Source organism: Astyanax mexicanus, chromosome 5, assembly GCF_023375975.1.
Source record: "Astyanax mexicanus isolate ESR-SI-001 chromosome 5, AstMex3_surface, whole genome shotgun sequence".
NCBI lineage: Eukaryota > Metazoa > Chordata > Actinopteri > Characiformes > Acestrorhamphidae > Astyanax > Astyanax mexicanus.
The window spans coordinates 54933537-54950213 of NC_064412.1; the positions used below are offsets into that span (position 1 = coordinate 54933537).

At 33.9% G+C, this 16677-nt stretch overlaps 1 protein-coding gene across 4 annotated transcripts in view; it reads right to left on the minus strand.

The window, feature by feature from the left end:
* The window catches only part of pbx1b (pre-B-cell leukemia homeobox 1b), a 110002-nt gene extending 93613 nt beyond the window's left edge, over window positions 1-16389 (minus strand). For all 4 annotated transcript variants that reach the window (XM_049479273.1, XM_022675378.2, XM_049479272.1 and 1 more), the window contains exons 1-2: window positions 15800-16389; window positions 12614-12687 (exon numbers count right to left, since the gene is read on the minus strand). In XM_049479273.1, coding sequence (XP_049335230.1) covers window positions 12614-12687; window positions 15800-15987 — 262 coding nt within the window. In that variant the 5' untranslated portion in view covers window positions 15988-16389. The remainder of the gene's footprint in view (window positions 1-12613; window positions 12688-15799) is intronic.
* Between the last annotated feature and the right edge of the window lie 288 nt (window positions 16390-16677).

Sequence of the window (16677 nt, forward strand, 5' to 3'; positions counted from 1 at the left end):
CACTGGCGGATTGGAAAAGTCTCAGACGGGTTTAGAAGATTTATATTTATAATGATTAAACTGACGGTAGTTTGAGTTACACAGTTATGAACTACAGGAAATGAGAGGAGTTTGATACTTTGATTTAAAAAAATAATAATCTATTAATAAATAAATAAAAAAATATATAAAAAATTTGTCTTTCTATGGTCAATCTTTGCAAAGGAAGAGAATAAAAAACATAGCAATACATATGCAAAAGAAACAAGCAGTATCACTACTAAACATATTGTGGTAATAATGAACAGCACCTTGTAACATAAATATAACTGCTGGAAATTACAGGTTGCACATCTGTATGCAGCATTGCTTAACATGCCATGGTTCTATATACAGTACAACCATAGCCTTTTCAGCAGAATCACCCTGAAAAAAATATTTTTAAGGGAGTGTATCAATGCTTTTATGCTAAAAAAGGTGTTCTATGTAAAAAAAAAAAAACTTATTAACACCTACTTAACTTTTACTGGAAGTCAAACTAAATATAACTTATTCCAAGACATTTTTTGAGCATTTCTTTTGGTCTGTTCTTTGTATAATTGTCCTCACACAATTAAAATAAATACTTATTTATAACTTTTAAAAAATATTTTGTGGCTGCACACATGCGCTCATTTATTGCGGGTGTGTTTCGCTCATTTTTAAATGATGTGCATCAAAGCTAAGAGATATTTAGACATATTTATACATATTTTAGCTGACGTTTGTATTTTTTCTTATGTTTGTTTATATTTCTTTAAAAAGTCTGACAGCACTCTGAGAGCTTTATTTACACTTCACAGAATTCACAGAATTTAAAAATCAGGGAAAAAAGAAAGACTACCTTCTTTATACATTCATGAAATGTGAATTAAATAATAAATAGTCATTTTGAACCCTTTCTGATATCAGACTTGTATTGCATTGATCGAATCTGTATCTACTATAGGGGTGGGCGATATGGCCCTAAAATAATATCACGATATTTCATGGTATTTTGGCGATACCGATACTCTTGGCGATATGACAAAACACTGAATAAAAAAAAAATCAAGATACACTGCAACAAAATGAAAATTAAGTTTTATTATTGCGTAAGATATGATATGGCACACCCCTAAATGAGATATTAAAAAACACAAGAATTTTATCAGATTTGTAACAGAAGTCAATGATCCAGAATGTCATGATATTAATAATGCACTCCAAATATATCCATATAGATATAATCTGTCTCCAGTAGATGTATAATTGGGAATGAGAACAGTGTGATTTTTTCTTTTTTTCTAAAAACAGCAAAAAAAATAGTACCCTGATGTGATAATTAGCTGTGGGTGATATGGCACGATATTTCAGGGTAAAATATTTTTCACGATATTAAAAAATGTTGCCGATATTATCGCATACGATATTAGATTAGGCACACTCCTAATCTACTAACAGATTTACATTATGTCAACCATAGGAAAACACAGCATAGCAAATATGCTACGAGTATATGCTATAGTAAATATGGTGATACGAGGATTTTGCATGACAGCAGTGATTATGTACTGCGTTTCCTCTCTGCAGCAGAGTGAGAGCAGACTCTGTGACACAGTGATCACACTTCCACTGTTCTCTCCTGCTTCTCTCAGAGCTTCAAAGGTTGAAGGTAGTGTCGGAGAATAGCCGATGACATTAGGCAATTGGATGCCATGACACGAGTGCCTGGAGATCCAAGTGCCTGTCTCTGAGAGACTCGTCCTCACGTGTCAAACGACAAGATAAAACTAACAACACACACACACACACAACACACATACTCACACACACACACACACACAGAGAACAGAAAGTGGATATTTGTACTACTTCTAAGTCTGATCCTGCTGTGATGTGAGTTTGCGAATGGTGGTACATTTTGTATTTGTATTTGTGTGTGTGTGTGTGTGTGTGTGTGTGTGTGTGTGTGTGTGTGTGTGTGTGTGTGTGTGTGTGTGTGTGTGTGTGTGTGTGTGTGTGTGTGTGTGTGTCATGACTAATCTACAAAACCAACCAAACAGTGCAGACACCCTATTATATGCATGTTCATTATGTAAAAAAACATATTTCTCCATATTTTATATCCTTTTTGTGGACATAATGTAAATCTGAATCTTGAAAGTTGTTCTTTGCAAAATAAAATTTCTTTGCAACAATTATATGACAGGCCTTCTACAATAATTATATTATCAACTTATTTGTTGCAATATTTGAACAAGTCTTTTGTGTCTCACTGTTGTGTCTATTGTGTTTAGTTTAGTTTAGTTGGCAAGAAGAGAGTTTTGTTTTATTTAAAATATTAAACATTTCCAGAATCTAATTCTGATGTGTGAAAGTTATAAACAATTATAATAGCTGTATAATAATACTGTAATAATATGGTACATGTATATACAGCTCTGGGAAAAAGTAAAAGACCACTTTAGTTTCTGAACCAGTTTCTCTGATTTTGCTATTTATAGGTTTATGTTTGAGTAAAATAAATATTGTTGTTTTATTCTATAAACTACAGAGACATTTATACCAAATTCCAAATAGAAATATTGTCATTTAGAGCATTTATTTGCAGAAAATAAAAAAATGGTTGAAATAACAAAAAAAGATGCAGAGCTTTCAGACCTCAAATAATGCAAAGAAAACAATTAAGTTCATATTCATAAAGTTTTAAGAGTTCAGAAATAATCAATATTAGGTGGAATAACCCTGTTTTTTAATCACTGTTTTCATACATCTTGGCATCATGTTCTCCTCCACCAGTCTTACACACTGCTTTTGGATAACTTTATGCTGCTTTACTCCTGGTGCAAAAATTCAAGCAGTTCAGTTTGGTGGTTTGATGGTTTGTGATCCTCCATCTTCCTCTTGATTATATTCCAGAGGTTTTTAATTTGGTAAAATCAAAGAAACTCATCACCACTCATTTTTAGGTGGTTTCTTATTTTTTTCAGTGCTGTTTATATATATATATATATATAGCTAGACAGATACACACAGACAGATATAAAAATAGCATACAGATATAGATATAGATATGACCCTGAGTGTGTGTGTGTGTGTGTGTGTGTGTGTGTGTGTGTGAAGCGGTGGGATTGTTAGTGTATTTTTGGAAGCTCTGCCGGGCCAGCCAGCTCCTCTCCGGCTCCACTCGGAGCCGCACGCTCCAGGGATTAGAACCACTCTGACAAGACACGGCCATTGTTTTCACCGCCGAGTTTTTACCAGCTGACCTTTCTCTTCCCTTCATAACACTGTTCTCACAGTGCGCCGCGAGGAGATGGCATTCAGCGCACGGTTCAAACAGGGCTAATATTATAACAACAACTCTACCTCTGTACAGTGCGTACAGCACACATTGAAAAATACATGCTTTGGACCAACCTTAAAAAAATTGCTGTAATTTGTTAGACCTAAATATATTCGTTTTTTCAACTTATATTTACTTTTTGATTTAAAATCAATCAATATATTATTTAACTTAAGTATCAAAAAGTTCTTTAAAACAAAGATGAAAGATGATTTATAATCAATATCCTTTTTCAGACTTTATTTTACACTTTTTTAAAAATATGAAATAACAGAATATTTTCTGTTACAGCAATGTATAATTAAATCATTTAAATTCTGTTAGTTACTTTTATAAACTTTCCGTAATTTCCTTTTCCTTTAACCTAATAAATGATGTTAGAATTATTCAAATCGACTTAATATTCTAATAATAAATAACAGTTGAAGCTGGGCAAACTTTCAAAGTCTCTAATCAGGCTTTCACTTCTTAAATAAAAGCAATAGAACTGTGCAGTTAAACTCCTACGCTCTTAGAGAGAGGTGCACTTCCAAGTTCATTTTGCAGGTAAAGTCTGTTTGTTTTACCAAAAAAATTATAAGAGTTATAAGTCTTATGTCCTATTCTTGCATTATAGAATTTTACTTCTTTAATTTTACTACTTAAAAATCCATTGAGAAAAAAACAGTACTAAAAATGTGGCGGTAATTACTTACAAAAATTGAGGAATGTCACGTCTTAGCCCTGTCTCATGTCTCTGTGTGTCTTCCCCACGTGACCTGTGCCTCTCTGTGTCTCCTGTCAGTAGATTTCCACCATGTGTTTCTCATTTGTAGCTCCGCCCCTTCCCCAGGTGTTTCCAATTCTAGTGTGTTTTATGTTACTATAAATAGCCCTCCTCCGCCACCTTGTCCTCCGTCGGTCTTTGCACCTTCCCATGTCGTTTTGTCTCTTTCTGTGTTTTATAGCTTCGCTCAGTGTTTACCTTGTTTTCTTAGCCTTAGTCCCTTGTTTCACGTTTATCTTCTTGGACATATATATTCCCTGTTTATTTTCTCATTATTATCTCTAGTTGGTTTAGTTTATGTTCTTTAGTTTCTCTCGTTTGTTTTTGGTTTTTGGTTATATGTTTATCTATTTTCCGTTATTTAGTTTATTCCCCAGTTCCTTGTATATATCTCCCTGTTTTATGTTTACGTGTTTATTTGTTGCCTGTCTCTTTGTTTATCTTTGTTATTTATTTATTAAATTATTCGTTTCGCTCCTACCTGCACTTGTGTCCGCTTTCCTCGTCTCCCTGCCTGGGTCATTTCGTGACAAGGAAACCGGTTGCCTTAAATACGTTAAGTAATAAGTGATGAAAACTTATTTTCTTAAGTTGTTACAACTAAAAGGGAAGTTGATTTAACTTTTTTTCTTAGTTATACTGTAAGAGCAGATAAGTTGAGTTTACTTAACTTTTTTCTTACTTAAATGTTTTAAGTAATAGGAAATGAAACTTGAGTTAGCATAAATTAAAACATCGAGTTATTACAACTAATGGGGAAGTAGATTTATTTCTAATAAATCACTACACACTGATGGTGAGTGTTAGTCAGAAACTGTTGGACACTCCCAGTATGCAAATAGATTGTGACAGAAGCCAATGGAAAAGAAGCTGCCATTAATAATGCCAGTTATTATAATAAGTTGGTTCAACTCAAAGATCTCAGTTTGAGTAGTACAGTATATGTGCCCAGAAATGTTCAACTAACTCAAAATAGTTGAGTATCGTTTAGTAATATCCAATTTTATGTAAAACAGACTTTAATCATTTGAGTTCAAACAACGTATGGGTTTACAGTGCGCACACACACACACACACACACACACACACACACACACACACACAGTTAAAGAGCTGCACAGAGAAGCACAGAGAAAAGATACGAGATAGAGAGATAAGAAAGAGAGAGAAGCCCTTTGTGAAAGCTGGGATGAGAGTGGAAATATGTGCGGAATGAAAGTGAGAAGAAGCGCTGAAGAAAAGAGAGCAAAAAGAAGGCAGGAGGGAGGAGTGTCCAAGAGAAAGAGAGGAGAAATAAATAAATATATCAGCCAGACTAAAATAAAGTGTTCCTTCCTGTGTCTGTCCTCCCTCTGAATACACTGAATATACTCTACACATCATCACTCGCTCACACTCCGCTAAAAGAGAGAGAGAAAGAAAAACAAATCAGGGGTCAAAAGATCGAGTCATGCCCCTAAAAGACCAGTACTCCCCTGCAGGTGCTGACCAGAGTATGAAAACACACACACACACACACACACTTCTGGCAGAACAATCTAACATGATAAAGACTCAACACGTATGGTGTATATCGTTACTGTTGCCCAAAAACCTCGTATCTACAAAATCACAAACAACTTTACAGGAGAAAGTTTGAATGGACGTCAATTTAATCATTAATTGATTGATTGAGGGTCGGAAAAATTGGGGAGAAAAATGGGAGAAAATCTATATAATCTATAATTATAAAAACTAATTGATTGAAAGTCATTTTGAAGTATTTCAATTGACCAATATATTATAAAATTTAAAAAAAGACAAAATAAAATGTAAGAATATATAAAGTTTTTGTCTAAATGTGATGATATATATATATATATATATATATATATATATATATATATATATGACTGTATTTAGTTTGAAGCCCATATATGATTCAGACCTATGTGTATATAAACCATAAAGCTTGTATATTCATTTTTACAGTTTTAAACTTTTAAAATGTTTTTTTTCTTTCTATTTATGTATATAGTTATTAATTTTCACTAAATGAACAACACAAAATAACCATAATCCAAAAATAGACCTACATAGTAACTACTTTTAACTACTAACTATTACAGTACTACTATAGTATTTTTATATAGTGTATAATACTATAATTACTATAGCTAAACTAAATAAAAAAAACACATTCATCAGATTTAATGAATGTAGTATTTTTAACATTATACTAATATTATGAAGCAGCAGCTAAAAGTTGTAACTAGGGGTGTGTCATATTATATCGTATCGTATCCAATCATATTTCCAACATTTTTGAAATATTGTGAACGATATTATACCTTAAATTATGGTGCCATATCGCCCACCCCTAATAATCACATCAGGTTACTACTTTTTTACAGTTTTTTTTAAGCAAAAGAAAAAATCACACTGTTCTCCTTATTTTTCATTATATATCTACTAGAGACAGATTATATCTGTGCAGTATCATTTATTTTATTTTAATACTGGATATATGGAGATATTTGGAGTACATTATTATTAGTATCATGACATTCTGGATCATTGACTTCTGCTACAAATCTTATACATTTTTTTTGTATTTTTTTTCAATATCTCAGTTAGGGGTGGTGTGCTATATCATATCGTATGCAACAATTAAAATAAATAAATCAATTGATTTTGATGCAGTAGTGTATATTTCAGCTGTAATATACTAGCGGTTTATTAGAACAGCCCAGTTAAAGAAATCCAATGGAGCAAACTATGAACCACAGCGCTGCCATTTATACCCCAGTCTAAGTGCTCGCACGCAGCACCAACACAGCGGCGTGCTAAGCGACAGTGACGTGAACACAGCTACCAGTCAACCTTCCTCATAATTTACATACACTTACGTCCACGGCAAAAAGAACAGACAGCTTAACAAAGCAGCGCAGCACTTTTGATCACGGTGAGGTAAGCGTCCCTCTACACAGGCAGCAGAATGAGAGACAGGCCGGGACGAGCGTGTTACTAAACGTGCTGCTGCTGCTGCTTTTATTCACACTGATCACAAACTGGACCAACATAAATATATAAATAATACATAACCTGAAAATAAATCACATTATTAATATGTGTTTGTTCTTTATGTGTATATTTACGTATATCAAATTCTGATGAAAGAGCCGATGTATTGAGAGTGCAATCAAAGTTACAGAAGCATATTTTGTTGCAGTAGTTTGTTGCATTTAAAGCTAATTCTTATTTTTTTCTTTAATTGCAGCTAACGATAAAAGAGGTTTTTTGTTTGTATAAAAGAAATAGTACACTGTTATGTTTTTTTTTTTTTTTTAAATGCAATGTTTTCTACTTGGTTACGTAAGATGCCGAAGCTAAAATGAAGCATTTTGCATTATTAAGCAGTATTAAACCTCTGTTCTTGGTAATGACCTTTTTAATTGCAGGGGAATTAAGACTTTTACTAAGGAAATGTGCATTGTTTTCATTGTACAGAATTGAAGTGAATCTAATCGAATTGAATGCACAGTGTATAAAATAACAACCCTGGTTTTGAATCACAGTTTTCAGACATGACATGTTCTCCTCCACCAGTCTTACACACTGCTTTTGGGTAACTTTCAAGCAGCTCAGTTCCAGAGGTGTATTTAGCTGAATTAACAACATTAGCCCTTAACGCTTAATAAAAATTACAGATGAGAGAATGATAGAATATCCAAAATAGCAACTTACAACTTAACACGACTAACTTTAACTAACTTTAAATGGAAGTTCATGTCATTTATAAGCATTTCTATTGGTCTATTCTGCATTAAACTTCTACACAACACAGTCTGTATGTACAGAAATCTGTTGTGGGTGTTTCTGACAGGTTTTCTGCGTTATATATGTTTAATATTATGAAATGAGGAATATATTGTATCGACCAAATGTATGAAATATATTGTATAGTGAATATTAATTGTGTTCACTGCATCTAGTCATAAAACATCATAGAGAACAAGTTTCAGGTTCATATTCATGTCATAAAGATAAAAAAAAAAAGCTTTAGGATGTTTTTTGTCCAAATAGTGATGATAAAATATTACATTTGTCTTGATTAAATGCTGCGATAATGTATATATTTACTGTGCTTATTAAGAGCTGATGTTAATATGTGAAAACAACTGAACTATGCAGCATTTATTTGGCAGTACATTAAACACAGATACATAGATATACTGTAACACACACTATTTCACTATTACAGCAGCTTATGAGCAGAGCATAAAATAAAAATTGGTAGTTTGGTTTGTAGTTGCTCAATTTTTAATTGTTTTATTCCTTATAAATCTCAATACTAAGTTGATAAGAGTTCTAACAGGGGCTGAATATAGCGGATATAATCACTTCCAACACTCAATAAAGAAAAACTGGAGGTCCAGACAAACACAGCTACTCATTTTCCCCTCTTCAACACTCTCTCGTCTCTGGGATAAAGTCAGAGCTAAACGCGGCATTAACTAAATATTTTACCAGAGCTCGAGCTTCACAGAAGAGCCGAGGCAGCGGGATTCCACTGAAGGATTTTTCATCCAGCTCCACATCAAGCGGCCAAGCTAAACACACTCCACTTTCCACCCAGAGAGCAAAACAAACACACCTTCAAATCTAAACCTTCTTAAGACCCCGCGCCATCACTCAGCGTGTGTACCTGTACTGTCTGCATGTGTCTGTGTGTGTGTGTGTGTGTGTGTGTGTGTGTGTACAGGGGGGTGGTAGCTTGTACATATAGATTAAAATTGTGAGATTTAGCTCAGATGTTTTATACATTTAGGAATACAACATTATAATCAAGTCATTTTCATTAAATTGCACTATTTGATTCTGTTTCATTGTTTACTCTAATGTCTCTCATATTATTACAGTGTTATTACACTAATAGCCAATGAATTAAAATTTTTCTTCACTTTACGGAAAAGTTAAAAATGCCAAAAACTATGATTGTTTTGAAGGTTTTACTATACTATTCATTTTACTCATTATAACCACAAACAAATAAATGCCCTTAAAATTTCCTTATAATGCTAATTCAAGTAGATAACATCATATTTTTTTACATTACATAGTAATTGTAAAGTGTTTATGAGCTATTTTGAGCTATTTAAGTACAAAGTAGTTAACAAATAATATATCTATTTCACATTATTTCAAAAAGTAAAAAAAAAAAGATTATATATAATTAATATATATTATTATCAACAGTTCTATCCTTTATGTCATTATAAATGTCAGCAAACTAAAGCTGTATTTCCCTATAATGATATATATGATTCAAGAAAATGTTGTCACAGTTTGTACATTATATAAATGTTTACATATCATGCATATAGTTTTAAAATCAAGCAATAATATATTTAATTAATATTTTGAAGATTTTTGTCCAACAGCGACAATATAATATTAACAGTTACAGCATTATGTCAGTATAACAGGCAGCACACAAATGCTGTTCATAGTTTATAGTTCCATATAATGTTGAAGTAGTTCGAAGTAAATTAAAGATTTAAGTCACATTATGCCATGAAGCTTTCTGACCAATAGCGATGATATAATATCAACAATTTTATTATTTTTGCCACTATAAATCCCTATAATGCTAATTCAAGTAGAAGTCATCACAATTTGTGTACTATAAGTCATTTGAACTCATGCTAAAAAGTAAATATTGAGGTTTCTGTTAAATAACACATTATTTTTGCCTTTCCTTAAATGCTAATACAAGTAGATATCATCATAATTTGTATGATTTATATATGTTTAGGTATCTGCATTGAACCATATGTTTATGTATCGGCATCAAGCCATTATGAAGTTGGAAGTAGTTTGAAGTAAACTAAAGATTTAAGTCACATTATGCCAAAATGTGCCAAAAACATCAGGTTTTCATCCAACAGCGACGATATGATATCAACAACTGTTGATTATTTTTGCCACTATAATTAACTATAATGCTAATTCAATTACTGGTAGATGTCTTCACAATTTGTGCTTTATATAAATGTTTATGTATCAGCATGAAGACATTCTGAAGTTTGAAGTCGTTTAAGGTAAATAATATGTCTATATATTTTACATTACGCCAAATGTAATGTGAAAAATGTATATTTTGCAAAAGAATTTGTCCATCCATGATAAAATACAAAAAATAAAATATATACATAGTATAACTTTTTTTCGCCCAGTCTTTCGCAGGATTGCTAGAAACGCGAGTTAAGGTTAAGCTTAAAAGTAGAGCAAGCTGGAACGGGTCCATGTCACCGTGCGCTCTGCATGAGCTCGAACTCTGAGTGAACCCGACCAAACGTCAGGGAGTAAAAGCTCCACGCATAACTGCATCCCTCCCTCCCTCCTTCCCTCCCTCCCTCACGCCCATCCAGCACCCTCACCCCGGACGATAAGAGGAGACGGGAGAAAGCCAACAGGCCACAAAAGCCCCCCGCTCTCGGCCGCGCGAGAGCGGGGGGCTTTTGTGGCCTGTTGGCTTTCTCCCGTCTCCTCTTATCGTGCCGCGAGGACGGCGGCTGCAGAGGGTACGACTTCAATAAAAACATCCTGCCAGGGTGGCACGGCGGAGACGCCGAGAGAGAGAGAGAACAAACGGAGGAGCAAGAGCCACCAACCGCTTCACAGCTGGAGAGAAAGCAGTCGGGAGAGACTCTGGAGATTATGAAAGAAGGGAAAAAAAAGATATCTCCTTTATCCTTCATCTATTCCCTTTTATTTCATGCACTAATGACTGTGAAACACAGCAGAACCGCGCTTCCACATCCAACCGCGGGGAGATAGCGTCTCAATATCTCAGCCGCCAAATTCAGCGCAGCTTCCTTCTTCCCTCAACGCTTCCAGAGGTGAAAATAGAAAGAGAAGTACACGCCTGGCGAGTCAGGAGAGCTCTAAATCTGAGGACTGAGGAATATAATATAGAGAGGGAGACGAGAAGATTTTTTTCTAAAAAAGAAGAACAATTTGACCAGTCCTTTCAGTAAACTGCAAAATGTTTACACACATGTGCGCACACATACACATACCGGTACATTCAGTAAAGCAGTAAAGCAGTAAAGCACATGGTCGTCTGAGCTTAACACCCTTCAGTTCATTCATTAAGAGCGCAGGAACATTTAACTGCACACAGCAGTGAAACACACAGTCTGACCACAGCTTTCTGTTCACACTCCTTCAACCACTCACTATCCTCTATACCTGTTCCTATAGATAATTATAGAAATAATAATATAATAATATACTGCTGTTTTAAAACAGAAAGAAGAAGCAGAAAGAAAGAGAATGATGCCGCCAGAACAATCCAAGACATACAGAAAGAGACCTCGGCACAGGGGGAAGCTTAAAAGGCGTTTTTTTGGATAGAGATGTGTATTCTACTCTCTGTGTACAAGTAAGTAAGTAGTTAAGGTAGTAAAAACACAAACAGAAAAAGAGTAATATACCTACACTGTGCTGTGGAGCATACAGAGCCCAGTTTATATGAACATGGGCCATATACAGCAAACTGTATATAAGTAGACTTCCATATATATGTATATATCTGCTTGTAAGCCGTTTCCTAGCTATGGTACCACACTATTTCACACTGACGCTGCTTTACATGTAAAAAATAGATTAAATGTCTCCTATTTGAGGATACAATTGGAAATATATAATGAAAAAAATGATATACTGAGTAAACAATGAGTTGGTCACCACTCATTGTATATAGTTTGTATTTAGTTATACAGCTCTGGAAAAAAATAAAAGACCACTTAAAAATAATGAGTTTCTTTGATTTTACCTTTACTAATTAAAAACCTCTGGAATATAATCAAGAGGAAGATGGATGCTCACAAGCCATCAAACCACCAAACTGAACTGCTTGCATTTTTTTTGCACCAGGAGTAAAGCAGCATAAAAGCCAGAAGCAGTGTGTAAGACTGGTGGAGGAGAACATGATGCCAAGATGCATGAAAAAAACTGTGATTAAAAAACAAGGTTATTCCACCAAATATTGATTTCTGAACTTTATGAATATGAACTTGTTTTCTTTGCATTATTCTTTGCATCTTTTTTTGTTATTTCAGCCATTTCTCATTTTCTGACAATAAATGCTCTAAATGACAATCTTTTTATTTAGAATTTGGGAGAAATGTAGTTTGTAGTGTATAGAATAAAACAACACTGTTTATTTTACTCAAAATCAGAGAAACTGATTCAGAAACAGAAGTGCTTTCTTAATTTTTTCCAGAGCTATATATATAAAATATATATATAATAATATCCAACAATGCTAACACTGTTCATTCAGCTTTGGTGTTTATTACACATTCATACATGATGTAAACTGTGAAACATGTTCAATCTGTCCTCTGACCTCCTTATTAATACAAAAACTAAAAGTGATGAAAACTGTAAGTGAGTACTAGTAAAACTGCTACAAAAAAAAACATATATAGTAATAATAAAACATGACTGACCTGTTTTTTCCTTTATTTCACACAAAACGTTAAAAAGCGCCGGCTTCATCCGGTGGCAGTTCAGCGCGTGCTTCCTAAAACAAAGGAAAAGGGGGCGGGGTTAGAAAACTATTTTTTGCGCAGTTACGAAGAACATAAGAAAAACGTTTATTCACTGATTAAGCTCTCAAACACTTTTACAGCAGTTGGTTCTTGTATTATTATTATTGTTGTCAGTGTTTGTTAATATTTGTAGGGATGTACGATAATATCGGAATTATATCGGAATCTGATAATTGCTGTTTTTGGAATGATCTGCATTGGCCAATGACCAGGCGATGTCGAATGCATTACTACAATGGGTCTACACTGACTGTGCTACTTAAAAAAAAACAAAATTAATTGATTTAGGCTCAATTTTATTTATTGTTTTTAAGATTTTAAAGCTATAATTAGTATATGTAATAATCAGTTAGCTACTACATTGTTTTACAAAAAAAATTAAAAACTAATTTCTCAGCAGACACCTTTAATTTTACTGTTTTTACTGCTGCATACAGTCGGTTGAAAGCTAAAATGCAACGTATATAAATATTACATTTTATATTGTTTCTATACTTATATTAGTGTGTGTAGCCTCTCTGTAAGTAATAAATCGGCATCGTGTATATCGGCATCGGCCCAGATTTCCCACATCGGTGCATCTCTATTATCTGTTGTCACTTGGGGAAGTTTAAGATAAGATAAGTTTAAGATAATATAGCATTAGATAAACTGTAGTTCAGAAAACAAAGGAGAATGTTCCATCCATCGTGTTAGCTAGCTAACTTACTCAGTATGTCGGCTAGCTAGCTAACAATCAACGAAACATTAAGCGACATTTGCCATTAGGAACACACTAAATTGAATTTTTTGCCAAAAACTGAACCAAATTAAACATGTCATTGTCTGTATATTGGTACTAAATAACTAATCTTGTTTTTTTTCATATCTTTTCATTTAATTTAGCATAAATTAAATAGCCTAAATGTTTTTTTTTCGTCTTGTTTTAAAAGAAAATGTAATTGTTTGGTATTAATTATTGGTTACTAGTCTTTTTATTTTATTTCTTAAACTTAAACCAAATAAGAGTGGTGCTGTTGTTATATTTAGATTAATAGTCAGAGATTGCCTAACCTGATAGATTATTATTTAAAAATCATTGTCTTGCCTAATACTACTACTGCTACTTATAATAATAATAATCAAATATATACTGAATATTTGTCAACTGAAATTATTCAAATATTTTATTTTTTAATAAAAAACACTTTTAATATTGGACTGAATAATCCCATTTTTCAAGTATTTGCTCTACTTCTATTACTTGTATTATTATTTTTAGTAGTATTTGGTAAGTCAGTATTATTTTATTAATAGTCTAACAGTCCAGCCACATTAAGAAATCTTAATCTAAATGAAATAAATCATTGATTTGGATGGATGAAATGATTTGGTATCCCCCGACCAGCCCCGTATTTCTCTTCTCTGGACGCTGCAGTCCAGCACAGGCTGTGGAGGACCTCCAGTGTGTGTGTGATGAGTGGGCTTGTTGCTCAGTTTCAGCGTTGTCAGTTAAATCACGTCTTGGCTGAACTGTTCGTCTCTGTCGGTGAGGAGTTGGGGATTAAATGTCAGAAAATACAGCGCTGTTGTCTATCGCCTGCCATTGCAGCACACAGTAAACCTTCCTGACAACACGGACAAGAGGAATTATGTTACAGGTCAATTTGTGGTCGGATGCCTTGTCAATAAATAGAAAATCAAGACTTCACCTGCTGGAAATACAATGATAGCCACAGCGGATTTCATGCATAAAGCAAAATATGGTTATATAATGCCTAATCATAATAATAAACTGCAGTAATAGTAATGTTAACACCTGCATTATATTTAATAGTATATGTAATAGCACCATGTCCACATTAAGTTCCTCTTTCATTTTATTATGTATAGCTATATTGTTTTTTTTTTCTACTCCTTCCTAATATGATTGACTATGCATATATGCATAAATATATATATATATATATGTATTACACTCGCCTGTGCACCTGTATATTTAATGAAATAAAATAAGTGTGATGTGTGATGTGATGTGACCTTATCTGAGTTTCTGATTTAATGTGCAAATGAGGATTGCCCAAAAATGTAGATTTCATTAATTAACATACTAGCCAGCATTATATGGCTATTATTAATGAACTCACGTATAGATAAACTTACAGCTAAAGAGTAAGCTGTAAAATAAATAAATAAATAAAAGTGTATGTTTTTATTATATTACTACACATGGTGACTTAAATGACTTATCTGACCTGTCAGATGACCATTGCTAAATGTAAAAAGGAATTAGAAATATTGACAGAAATGGTCTATATACAATTTTCAACATTATGTTTTTGTTGGTTAAAGTCTAGAAAAATATACAAAATATGTTTATTTATTTGTCTAGCAATATTATATTTTCCTAGTTCTGGAAAAAAAAATAAGAGACCAATTAAATATGATGATTTTCTTTGATTTTACCAAATTTAAAACATCTGGAATATAATCAAGAGGAAGATGGACTGACATATAGTTATCCAAAAGCAGAGCATAAGACTGGTGGAGGAGAGCATGATGCCAAGATGCATTAAGGCTGTGATAAAAAAAACAGGGTTATTATTCCACCAAATATTGATTTTTCTGAACTCTTAAAACTTTATGAATATGAACTTGTTGTTTTCTTTGCATTATTTGAGGTCTGAAAGCTCTGCATCTTTTTTGATATTTTCAAATAAATGCTCTAAATCACAATATTTTTATTTGGGTTTTTTGGGAGAAATATTGTGTCCGTAGTTTGTAACGTTAAAATAAAACAAGACATTTCAGAAACTGAAGTAGTCTCTTATTTATTCATTTTTTTTACAAAGCTGTATGTTTATTTTTTTCTAGCTATATGATGTAACGTTAAATATGTTATATATATATAATTTGCTAGAAAGGCATTCATAAGCTATTAGGTTAAACTGACTTAAATAGAAGGTTAATGCAAGTGAGTGCAAGTGTGCAATTAAGGTGCAATTAAAATAAAAAAAATAGAAACTGCACATTTTCTCTTAAAAATATGAAGTATTATCTATCAAATTCTGATTGTAACTGTTCGTATTTAATGTTTAATCTTACCTGGCCTGTGCTTCGTCCAGACTTTGGTCTGTAATGGTCATAATTTGCTGTAAAATGTCTCCAATGTCCTGTTTTCTCCCGTCTCCGTCGGTTCCCCCGGTTCCCTCCTGCATGTGCTGGGGCAGGCCGGGGTGCCCCGCCATCCCCACGCCCGCGTGAGAGTGCATCAAGCGCGGCTGCTCGTCCATCCTCCTCTCGGTCGATTCGAGTCGAATTCGCTTCTTTCACAAGAAGCAAAAGACAAGAACTAAAACTTGGAAAAGAGCGGGAAATGTTCGGCTAGTTCTGGACCGGTGTCACTGTTTAAATCTTCTGATATCAGAATATATATATATTATATATAATAAATTCGGTCTAATAAGCGCTCCAGCTGAAGCTCCGCTCTGAAACCCGAGCTGAATGCTGTGCTGTGACCCGCTGTACTCAGCGCCGCCGCGCTCCTCCGCTCTGGAACAGCCTGCTTCTGCCTCCCCGCACTCTCTGGCTGAGCGTCACCCGCTGAAGTGCGCTGTAAGGCGGTGTGTTGTGGCTCTGGCGTCCCTTCAGCAGCGCCCGCTCTTCCCCTCCCGCTCCATCCTCCAGCTTTTGTTAGCAGCAGCTAACGGTGCCTTAGCAGTGACTACGAAGCGCAGGCCACGCCCACGCCGCCTCTGATTGGACCGCTGCTTTAGGATTTAGAAGGGTACAGAGAGATATATATTCATATTCATATTTATATTCATATTATCATATTACAACCCTCATATATATATATTTTTAAACAAAAGTCAATTCGTGCATTTTATACATTTAACCACATGCTGCACACATTACAAATGAATTTCACTTTGAAACAAAACAATGTAACGATTAGGGCTGCCTCGTTAACTAATGACTAT